Here is an 11,597-nt window from a genome sequence, read left to right as displayed (position 1 = left end):
GAAAGAAACAACAACAGAAGCAGAGAGACAGGCCTCCCTCATCTAATCACAGATTAGTTTTGCCACTCACACAAACTCTTCTCTCTGTAAGAGGTAAAACCTGCAGCATGGCGGGAGGTAGCTTTGTCTTCACGTCCACGGCCTTGCGCTCTCTCGAACTTGATAAAGACAACATGCTGGAGAGACAAAAGTACAAGAAGCAGCTGGCCAGCCATCACTTCAATCGCTATATGCTGAAGAAGGAGCTCAGGGAGAGGGCACCGCTGAGGTCCAGCACTTTCGTGCCACCAGCTGTCTGCCAAGATGCGATCGTCCAGAACGCTCTGTACACGGGAGACCTGTCGGCCATGCAGCACCTCTTTCCTCGAGGGTCCACAGCAAACCTCATCATCGAGCCACAGGGAGGGGACATGCGCTGGGTCGCCACAGGGGACGGTAAGAGACAACATTTGTCATTCATTAGATGTATTAATTCAGGAATTTATATGGTTTGCACAGCTATGTGGCTTTATTTTATTTCCTGGAGATCAGCATCCAAAATGAACAAAAGTGAGAGACATTACTTATAGGTTGTTGTGCAAAAAAGTGAATTTACTGCTTTTAAAACTTTGAAATGCAACTGCAAGCCATGTGTCACCCTGAGCCAGTATTTAAAGAGACAGTGATGTGATATTTATAGAAAAGAGCACGAAGCAATATTTATAGAAACTATCATTTGTCCACCACATAAACAAACTCAAGAGGTGCACTCAGTTGAGGCCTATCACTGAAGACAGACTAACATTTTAAGACAGTTTTGGCTTGCTGAGTCCCTGGAAATGAATGATCAAGACTCCAAGTTAAAATGTTGTATGGACACATAACAATAATGGGCCTTTGCAAAACTGGATGTTACTAAAAATCATTTAAATTTGAAAAACAATGTATTTCCCCTGAACTTCTTGAGCGCAAGAGAGCATTGTCCTGTGAGCTCAGGGAATTAGCTGAATCAGTGCGCAGGTGAGATGTAACACACCAGTCATTGGCCTCCAGGCCACTGCACTGGCCAAGCTAAATATCAAATAACACCACCCTAAAATAGCCCCATCTGCACAAACAACCACCATAAGCGCCTATTTCCTTCAGGATAAACCAGCCTACTAAAACGTAAACAAACAATCTAGTCAGCAGCCATAAAGTATGGCTTACGCAGCTCCGACATTTAAGTGGCACAAACCAAAGAAGTACCGCAACGACGTGATCGCCACGGCCAAGGCCTCGGGTTGTGTGCTGCAGTTCTGGAACTCTCTGAATGTGGGCGATGAGCGGACGGTACTCAGCATCGTGGACGACGACGAGTACGTGTCCCTTATCGATGCCATTTATGACACCAGCAACATCGAGGAATGGAAGAACTTCAGATTTAACTACGGAGGCCTGAGTAGGTTTATCAGAGCTTTGATTGTTAAAGTTCATGGTCTTTCTTTTTTATTGCGTGTTATAGAGGGCTACAGGGATGACGTATTTTTGTAGGCCAACCCCGAAAGTTAGCGCAACACTGGTTCCCTCAACGTCAAGAAGCCAGTGGAATGTGAATGTGAAACGTTGGGCTTTAAACAAACTACACCACGGTCGATTGAGCACCAGTAAACACAATGAGGCTGTGGAGGCGGACTAGTCGGTGTGGTGACATTTTGTTGTCTCATTTAGCCACTTGTTAGCAACCGTCTTTTTTAAGAGACGATAAAGCTTCAAAATTCACGTGCGGGACATTTACTGACGTATTTTATGTCGTAGAACAAAACGTTAAAATCTCTTAAGCTTGTGTTAACCGCAGACTTTATTTTTGGCATCCAACCAAAAACCCATTCAAAAAAAACATTGAATTCGAGTCGAGGGAACAGGAAGTGCAAAAATGCTGACTCATTCCTGCAGCACTCTGTTGAGTATTTTGAGTGTTGGGAAGAGTCATTAAAGCATTAATACTTGAAAATGTTATGAAGTATGTTCTAATTGCTAATTGCTGCTGGGTTGAGGCCAAAGTTGACTTAATATTTTACTCTCTGCTGCTGGCAGGACTTTGGTCACTGAGTTATGAGCAGGAGCTGACCACGCCGCTTCACATCACAGCTAGCCGAGGCTTCACCGACTGCCTGAGACTCCTGCTGCAGCGCGGGGCCGATGTAGACCTGGCACCGGAGGGCACCACCGCCTTGCACGAGTCCTGTGAAAACTGCCAGCCAGAGTGCACCAAACTGCTGCTGATCCATGGCGCCAACGCCAACGCGGTCACAGAAGAGGGCTTCATGCCTCTGCACTTTTGCACAAGCCCCGAATCCCTTGAGTGAGTAAAGTAGAACAAATGTAGAAAAAAGTAACAAGCACAAGAGGAGAGTCAATGAATCAGTGAATTTACTCAGTAAAGTCAGTTATACTGAGCATTTTTCTAACATTAGTTAACATTAGCCGTCATGAGCTACTGGTCATACCAGACTCAAGCAAGGGCGGATTTATTGAGCACAATTCAACTTTAATAAGAAGACGACTGTGTTATACATAATCAGTGAAACACAATATCTAACCAGAGTTTGCTAACATTAGCCACCATCAGCTAAGTTACTGGTCATGACAGACCAAGACAGGCCGTAGCAGCAAAACTTCCGAGTGGATTGAATTGAGCAAGAGTGCATTTATTGCAGATCAATCCAACTTTTCTAAGAGATAAGTAGTCTCACTGTAACACCACCGGCATCCTGTTCAGGGTGCATCAAAACTAGCTAGCAGGCCAACAGAGAAGAAAGTGGTGAATTGGATCTAGCTGAAAGTGCTGGAGAAATGCATGAAATGTGGAGTTTCTGCCTCTCAAAGTGATACAACGACTCCTGTGTCTTTGTGATACAAAGACCTAGCCTAGACATCAACAAATTCAGGATAATGCCTTGTAAGAATGTAACTAATATCGATATCCGTGTTAAATGATATCCGGTTTAAAATCAACTTAAATGAAAACATTGGAACGTGGCGTGTGGTGTTGATGAAGGGGTACTTCATCTGGTAAAAATGGTGGGGACAACTGATCTCATGTTTATGTGGGAATACAACTTGCTAATTCTTTCTGCAGATGTGCCAAGAATCTCCTGCAGTATGGAGCAGCGATCAACGGTCGCACTCTCAATGAGAGTGACACTCCCTTACACGTGGCAGCCAGCAATGGCCTCCCAGACCACACCGAGCTCTACCTGCGCTACGGAGCCGCCGTGGACAAACGGAACAACGAGGGTCTCACGCCCCTGATCGCTGCCTGTTCACAACCCCAGGAGGTGCAGGAGCTCGAGCGGTACTTCAAGGTGTGCCAGATGCTGCTGGGGGCCGGGGCCGACGTGCACACCGTGGACCAGGACAAACGCACGCCTTTGCACATGGCCTGTAAGAATGTAAACCCAGACATAGTGGACCTGTTGCTGGCCAACGGAGCTTGCGTTAACGACATGGAGTACGGCGGTGAGGCGCCCATGCACAACATCCTGAAGGTGGTGTGCTACAAGCTCTCCCATCAACCCGAGAGGATCGTCCGTGCTCTGCTCAACCACGGTTCTATCCGGGTGTGGCCTGGAGCTCTGCCCCTGGTAGGAAATCAAAAGATACGTGTTATTAAAAAAAATAATAAAGGATGCATTCCATATCAGCTAAAGCATTCCACACTGGTTTGAACTAGTATGTTGTATTTTAAGCATGAACCAATTATTCATCAATTTTGCATAATTAGCATACACATGTAACACCTTGAGAAAGAGTCTTGAAACACTAAATTGTTCCTTGCAATATTCCAGCCTTCACAACTTCACATTCAAATCATTCCCATTTCATGACACAACATGAAGTGTTGCACTCTGCGGGAAACAGACTACAACCATCAGTGAACCCACGTGCACTCGACAAAATGCCTGGTTCCTAATTAGGCAAGTGTTAATAGGAGATTAATTAGCACTAATTGCATAATTTCCAGTTAAACCCCTGGAGGGAAGACCAATCTGTTCATTTCACAAGTGTTTAATTACTTTATTTCTTCAGTTCTATGGAGTCACAAGCTCGCTCATGAACTTAAATGATGATTATATGAATCTGTGCTCTGTGTTGTGGTGTTTCTTGGCAGGTTTTGAAGCACTGCTGTGGATCTCCACGCACCATCGAGGTCCTGCTGAACGCCTACAGTCACCTCAAAGTCACAGACGCCTGGGTGGAGTCAGTGTCATCGGAGGCGTTTAAGGCAAGTTTGTTAAATAATTAATTCATGAAGTTAGACCCGTGTGGGTGTTTTAAGACAAGACAAATGTTTTTAGATTTGAAAAAAAAATGATGTTATATATTTAGATAGTGTCGTTCATCTCTTCTTCAATTTCTTTATGGTATTTACGTGGACAAATAATATCGACTGATCTCACCTGTGATTTTGTCTCACCAGGAGCACAAAGAGTTCTATGAGTCCGTCTTCTCGTTGGAACGGACCCCTCGCTCCCTGCAGCACTTGGCACGCTTCAAGATCAGGATCTTCCTGGAGGGCCGGTTGCACAAGGTGGTCCCTAAACTGGATCTGCCCACCTTCATTAAGAACTACCTGCTCCTGGAGTACAGAGACTATGTCCACTGAAAGTGTTGGTGTGAGTCCCGATGAAGACCGAGTGCTGCCACATGTGAGGAAGGCGCAAATAAGTCAACATCATAATTAAAGTAGTGGCTCCAACTGTAGCAGCAGTACACTTATTAATATGTTTAAATACACATTTCAGGATGAAGAAGCAGCTGCTTGTTCTCGTGTCACTTTTATTCCAGTTCGAGCTACACATTTGATTTTGCACCACAAGAGGGAGCTATAGACTAGACTTGATAAAATACATGGCAGGTAATGTGTTTTATATTTTAATATATATCACCTTTCTTTTCTTTTTCACTTCTTCACTTGATAGTAAAGAGGCTCAGACGTTTGTGTTTTTATACATAATAATTATTGCAGTAGTGTGATGCTAATGAGCATAATAATCATGTGTTGTACATTGAGGATTGCCTTAGAATATTTGCATAAATAATTATTCCCAAAGGTATTATTGTAATTAGGCTTTTTCTGTCAAAAATAGTCGTGATGTAAAATGAAATATTCCACCATGGCCATGTGATCTAGTCACTGCTCTTTTTTTATTTCCTGTTTTACATTTCTCTCTCTTTCTTCTATCGTGTTTCTGTCGTCTGTTGCTGTCTGTCGTTTTTTTTAAATATACTCTATAGGTTTCTATATTAATGAAAGAAAATACATTTGTTGTTAAACCAGATTGTATGTTGTCAAACTAAACTTTAAATATAAAGCACTTTAAAAACAAGCTGAAACAACATTAAATCGTGCGGAATAACGATTGAAATGTGTGCTTTTATCAAGAGGTTGTGATAAAGTGATTGACCTGGTCACATGATTCAGAAATTAAAAAACGACATGATTCAGGAAGTTGCACCTGTCTGTCAGTCTCTCACAGACATCTTCGAAGAAAACGTTAAGTTGGAGGAATTATGGTCACATGTTAATTATCTGCTGACTTAATTCAATTAATTTCATAATGTCACTTCTTATGACAATAAAAACATATATATTTTGTTATAACAGGCAATTTGAGGCCTACTTAACACCAGAAATAGATTGAAATTATAAATATTCTATATGAATCTAAATTTGATTTTGTCATAAAAAGCGTGACAAAAAATAAATAACAGTTAATAAATAGTGTAAAGAGGAGCTGAGTAAGATCAGAGTTCCTCTCAAAGAAGAAAAGGAAGAGGAGCTGAGCAAATGCTTTCAATAGATCAGAGAGAGGTGCTGCTGGAGTCACTTGCAATTATAAGAATTAGCCTGGCCGGGCCCTCCACTGCTAATCAGAGTCGGTGTGATATGTTTATGTCCTCGTGCAATCAGGCGACCAGTTGGAGAGCCCGGGCACCAGGACTCAATAGGGCTAATCATCATCAGCTCCCATTGCCATTTAAAAGGTGAAATGATCTGCGATTAAACCACTCCTTAAAGAAAAGAAAAGAGATTTTTTTGTATCTCTTTGGATCAGGAATGCATTACAACTCCCTGAAAAAAACGTGTGTATTATTTAATTATATATATATATATATATATATATATATATATATATAAATATAAAACGTTGAGGGATGATTTAGCTGACAGCAGATCGGTGAGAGACGTTAAAAATTTATCATTCACAGCTTTTTAAATACACCCCCCCAATCGAGTTCAAACAACGTGGAATCACTCAAATTTGACTTTGGCCACTATGTGTCCGTGCCCACACTGCAGTTGACCTCGCATAAACGCCTTTTATCTGAATCTAATTTCGCACTGGAGTATCTCTCTCCAGGGAACAATTGTTGCGGAACTTCTCTCTCTTCTTTTTTTCACTCTCTGAAGCCGAACGCATTGTTTTTAGCCGCGGAGAATGGGACAGAGAGCGGAGAAACATCTGCCTCTCCTCCCTCCCGACTCTTGATGCCCATCGGCCCCAATATCGCAACAAAAGCCACCGTTGTTTTACGCTGTCCCTTGAATCCAGAGTAATTACTTATCATCAATCAAAATTAATAATAGCTGATTGGGTTGGTGTGGTCAACGATTATAGAAGGGGAAGGGCTGGAGCAGTCTCTCACACCGTTTTGCAGTCAATGGTGAACCTGGCAAAAGGGGAGGAGGGCTTGGAGAGGGGTGGTTGGGGGGTGCGACCCGTCTATTTGGTCTCCACTGGGAAACTACCGCCTCTCAGGACGGCCAAAGAGTCAGAGGCTGAATAAGGAAATGAAGCGTAATTTGAGGAAGATGGATGAGCCCCAAGGGAAACACCCCCTTTTCATTCCTCTTGTATTGCAGATGATAACCAATGCGCTCTCGCCCTCTCTCTCTCTCTCTCTCTCTCTCTTCCGCGCGCGCGCGCACATACGCACACATCGCAGAGGGGCGGGGGGAAGTTGGATAGATAGAGAGAGAGCGTGTGTTTATGTCTGAGTGTGTGACAAATAAGAGGGAAAAGGTAGCGGTGGGGCTCACAACAAAGCGCCCGACCGCCTGACGCATATAGAGCGCGGAGATCCGGAGCAGCAGTCCACAAACCGGGGATGACAGCACGGCAGAGGATCTACTTTCCATCAACTCCGTCTTTGCACTGAAAGTTTTGCGCGTCGCCGAGGAAAAAGGACACCTGCCTCTAAGTTTCCACAATATAAAAAAGTGATTTGCCTGCAAAAATGCAGAGACCAGGCCAAGGGACGGCGTTTTCAATCGATTCCCTGATAGGGACTCCACATCCCAGACCGGGACACCTGCTCTACACGGGCTACCCTATGTTCATGCCGTACAGACCTTTGGTTCTTCCACAAGCTTTATCCCACTCGTCTTTAACGTCCGGTATACCTCCACTCACGCCTTTGGCTTCTTTTGCGGGACGGCTCACCAACACGTTCTGTGCCAGTTTGGGACAGGGGGTGCCGTCCATGGTGGCGCTCACCACGACGATGCCAAGCTTCTCGGATCCTCCGGACAGTTTCTACCCACCGCAAGAACTCCCAGGTCCCCGTTTAAGCGCCGTGGACCCCGGAGCGAGACGGCAAGAGAGTCCGCACACCGATGAGCTGCGCAGCCGGGACAAGGGCTCCGAGCTGCTGAACTTCTCGGAAACTTTTCAAACAATATCAGGTAAGCTTGGCCTCATTACTTATTTATGGTATTTTTATTTTTTTATCAGACGCAAAGCCTCAAGGCTGTCGCGTAAAAGAGTGACCGTTGTGCGTAAAATGCGTTAAATCAGAGGTTGTTGGCCCATGGAGAAAGTGTTTGGTCTAAGAGATGCCGGCAACATTTACAACGAAAAGTAAAAGCCATCTTACATGAGTTTTGCCACCGTGGCAGAGTGACAGAAATATTAATGATATAAATGAATGAGGACAAATTCATGGGGATGCAGCCTGGTGACAGTTACACCCTGAAATCTGTCGTTCCAGATACATTTATTATTTGTTATTGACATGAATTCTGAATTGTTCTTCATACTATTATAACAAATTGCAGGGCATGTTTAATAACGTTTTTAGGACACTTCAGTGGAGTGATTTTTTGCAGGAAAGTGAAATGAAACCTCTTTAGTTGTCAGAAACCGTTGCATTGAAAACTCACAGGGCAACACTGTTAAAACACAGGACAGCTGTAACAAAATAGGCCCAAAAGGAGTTGAGTTTACGTTGCTACTCTCCCAGCATACTAAAAAAACACCATGATTGATGTCTAACGTTTGTGAGACGGTTTTTTTTTGGGGGGGGGGGGGGGCTCGCAGACTCAAGTGACTCAACGTGGATGTGTGTTTGTTCTTTTATTTTAAGGTGAGACCAAACTGTACAGCTCTGACGACGAGAAGCTGGACCTCAAATCGTCCGCGGACACCGCGTGCAGCGACCGAGAGGACAGCTCCGTGGACAGCGAGAACGAAAGTTTCTCGGACGGCAACAACTGCGGCTCGCTGTCCCAGAAGAGCAAACTAAAAGCCGGCTCGCAGGAGGCGCTGCCGACCGGCAGCTCGGCGGGGAAGAGCCGGAGGAGACGAACAGCTTTCACCAGCGAGCAGCTGCTCGAACTCGAAAAGGAGTTTCACTGTAAAAAGTACCTTTCTCTGACTGAGCGCTCGCAGATCGCACACGCGCTCAAACTGAGCGAGGTGCAGGTGAAGATCTGGTTTCAGAACCGCAGGGCCAAATGGAAACGGATCAAAGCCGGCAACGTCAACAACCGGTCGGGAGAGCCGGTGAGGAATCCCAAAATCGTGGTCCCCATCCCCGTGCACGTCAACAGGTTCGCTGTGAGGAGTCAGCACCAACAAATAGAACAAGGGAGCAGGCCATGAACTCAGATGAAGATCTAAAATATTATTATTAATAATAATTAAAAAAAACACTTACAATGACTCTATCTTCCACTGATTCGTTGAACGCATGAAGCACAAACATGGAGGATTAGATTCTTTTTGTATGAGAGGTGAGGCTGAGCAGAGGGTTGCTCGCAGACAGATCAGTTATTTGGCAATATGCTGTCATTTTTTATTTATTGCTGTGAATATGTAAATATAAATGGATAAAAATTGGTACAAATGGGCACTATGAGATGAGACTGTAAAGATTTTTTTTAAGTATTTATATGTTGGGCCAAAATGTTCAGTTGGTTATGTGCATGTCCTCATTTGGTGAAGCTGAATTTTTGTTTTGTGTTTCGTACAATTTGTTGACCACATTTGCATGTAAGACGTTTTACATTTTGTTTGGCAACTGGAGGAACCACCTTTGCCAGCCATTTGTGGACAAAAAAAAAAAGAAAAGATGTGAAGGAAATAATGACCAAACAAGGGACAACTGTAAAGTATATTGACCTAATAAATCGCTTTATACGAAAGTTGGAATCCAGATTGAATTATTATTGTTTAGAGGGCAGAGTAAAAATGTTTTTATGTTCGCGAAAAATGTCGAGGAGTTATTTTATCCAGCTAAAATGAAAAATAATATGTAGCGACGAATGTAGTACAGACTGCAGTCAGGCGGCTATTTTGATATTATTAACACATTTTAAATAAAATAAAATCCTAAAGATATTATTCAAAATGACATAATGAGAAAATCTTTCCATATAATTTCAACATTTATGAAGTATTTCACTGAAAAAAATGAAAGATTCAGCGTTGCAACTGAAAAGTTCACACACATGTGAAGGTGTTATTTGATGCAGTATCGTAGCTTCGTTTACACTCGTGGTGGTTCTAATCACTTCATTTTATAAATAGTTTTTTCCTGAATACAGCAGCCTAAATTGATTTCTCTTCAGGAGGCCATGTTGTCTCAAGTGGACTGATGGATCCTCATGAGACTGAGAACATTCAACACACATAATGAACTTATCTATCAGTCACAGACCCAAACCGACAGCAGCCATTACTAATCTGTGAGCGACACACTCTATTTTTGGGGAAATAATAATAATGGACTCTGCAAAAATGTAAATCAAGACGTGATTCATAAAGACCCGTTAAGAGGCATAAAATACATTTAAAAAACTCTCAAAAGAGGATGATGTTGTTTCTGTGGATTCAGTACTTTTCTTAAATAATGTGTCATTTTCTTTATAGATATAGATTTCTAGCAAAATGTAGTTTGATATTTACTTAAAACACTGACACCTGTAGATAATTCTTACAAAATAAAAGTCTAGATTTAAGTTTGAATGCCCCAGAATAAAATAAAAAAGATTCTTATTATTACAGATAAAGGAACACTTTTAAAAATGTCGGTTTTTAAATAAATATAGACTCCCATAGCTAATAAATAAAATTGGAACCAATGACTATTTACACTTACAGACCTCATCTGCAAAGATGGTGACATAGGCCAATACGGAAACTTACATGGCAAGGTAAAATCATAGAGCTGCAATATTCAAATCATCTGTAACTAAAACAGTGTTTAGCCACATAGCTATCCATTTACAGGAAGGGGAAAACAGGGCTCAACGTTTCATGCAACCCTTTATATGCATTCTTTTTGTGGTTTACGTGGTTTCTCTGAAGTGTTTCCAGAAACTTCTCATGTTGAAATAATTTCACTTCTGCTCAGATGAGAGACACTGATTGGTTTCCCGTTTCCAAAATTGACTCAGGCCTCATGTTAAAGCTACTGCAGCAGCACCTGTTGAAGTATGATGATAGGGCAAGATGCCTCACATATTGTATTCTTGTATTAAATATAAATATGGAGGGTTTGTGGAAAAAAGAAAATGCTGAATACAGCAGGAAGCACATTATTATCCAACATTATATTTCCCTGAGGCCTCTCATGGAACACACACACACACACACACACTCAACATGATTTGTATCTCAATTTGACCTCAGCACTCAAACAGACACTTCGTGACCAGGGCACCCATGAGTAGTAAAGTTTATTCCACCGTCTACCTCATATGTCAAGACTGTGACACTTGGATGGGGATTCAAGGAGCGATTGGTCATGTGAAGGAGCCGTGGAAGTGTTTATTATGGTCCAAGAGCTGACTAATGCAGACGGTCAATTCCACGACATTGTGCCAGAGTGCAACGGCTATTTCGGCTCCAGTGAGGTGACGACGAGGAGCCATGACACAGCTCAGAGGCAAAGGTCATGGTGGTGGTTGTGAGCAGGATCCTGAGTGGGACTATTTTATTACTCCAAAGTGAGGAGAATCATTAACTAAACAGCTGACATCTTATAGGATTTGCTATCACGATATCATGTTACTGTATATTCGGCGATAGCACATCTTGTGAGCGTGTTGTGAATTTGTTAATCGTTTTAGGAGTTTTAATAATTCCTCTTCCATGACAGCTACTCTGTAAGTGAACACCTCAGTCTCAAGACAGCATCTGTATCCTTTTACCATTCTGCTACTTGAATCACAAATTGAAATATCAGAAGTTCTCTCCAGTGAAGACATTAAACCATTTCCACGTTCCCACCTGGAGACACAGAGAGAGAGAGAGAGAGAGAGAGAGAGAGAGAGAGAGAGAGAGAGA

General features: G+C 42.7%; 2 protein-coding genes across 2 annotated transcripts; both read left to right on the top strand.

Moving 5' to 3' along the window:
• On the top strand, positions 1-5,392 carry asb10 (ankyrin repeat and SOCS box containing 10). The gene is made up of 5 exons (XM_031865431.1): positions 1-435; positions 2,056-2,323; positions 3,101-3,605; positions 4,133-4,246; positions 4,442-5,392. The coding sequence occupies exons 1-5, from the start codon at positions 108-110 to the stop codon at positions 4,625-4,627; spliced, it is 1,401 nt and encodes a 466-aa protein (XP_031721291.1). The 5' UTR covers positions 1-107; the 3' UTR covers positions 4,628-5,392.
• Positions 5,393-7,067: 1,675 nt separating this feature from the next.
• Positions 7,068-9,372, top strand: gbx1 (gastrulation brain homeobox 1). The gene is made up of 2 exons (XM_031865404.1): positions 7,068-7,711; positions 8,392-9,372. The coding sequence occupies exons 1-2, from the start codon at positions 7,264-7,266 to the stop codon at positions 8,907-8,909; spliced, it is 966 nt and encodes a 321-aa protein (XP_031721264.1). The 5' UTR covers positions 7,068-7,263; the 3' UTR covers positions 8,910-9,372.
• The last annotated feature ends 2,225 nt before the right edge of the window (positions 9,373-11,597 follow it).

The sequence above is a fragment of the Anarrhichthys ocellatus genome, unplaced genomic scaffold (assembly GCF_004355925.1).
Source record: "Anarrhichthys ocellatus isolate YVR2014 unplaced genomic scaffold, GSC_Weel_1.0 scaffold32, whole genome shotgun sequence".
Taxonomy (NCBI): Eukaryota; Metazoa; Chordata; class Actinopteri; order Perciformes; family Anarhichadidae; genus Anarrhichthys; species Anarrhichthys ocellatus.
This window is presented reverse-complemented; position numbering and strand designations above follow the sequence as displayed.

Coding starts and splice junctions, on each gene's coding strand:
- asb10 (XM_031865431.1), top strand. CDS start 108: ATGGCGGGAGGTAGCTTTGTCTTCACGTCCACGGCCTTGCGCTCTCTC. Junction 436..2,055: donor CTGGGTCGCCACAGGGGACG/GTAAGAGACAAC, acceptor TGCTGCTGGCAG/GACTTTGGTCACTGAGTTAT. Junction 3,606..4,132: donor GGCCTGGAGCTCTGCCCCTG/GTAGGAAATCAA, acceptor GTTTCTTGGCAG/GTTTTGAAGCACTGCTGTGG.
- gbx1 (XM_031865404.1), top strand. CDS start 7,264: ATGCAGAGACCAGGCCAAGGGACGGCGTTTTCAATCGATTCCCTGATA. Junction 7,712..8,391: donor AACTTTTCAAACAATATCAG/GTAAGCTTGGCC, acceptor TTTTATTTTAAG/GTGAGACCAAACTGTACAGC.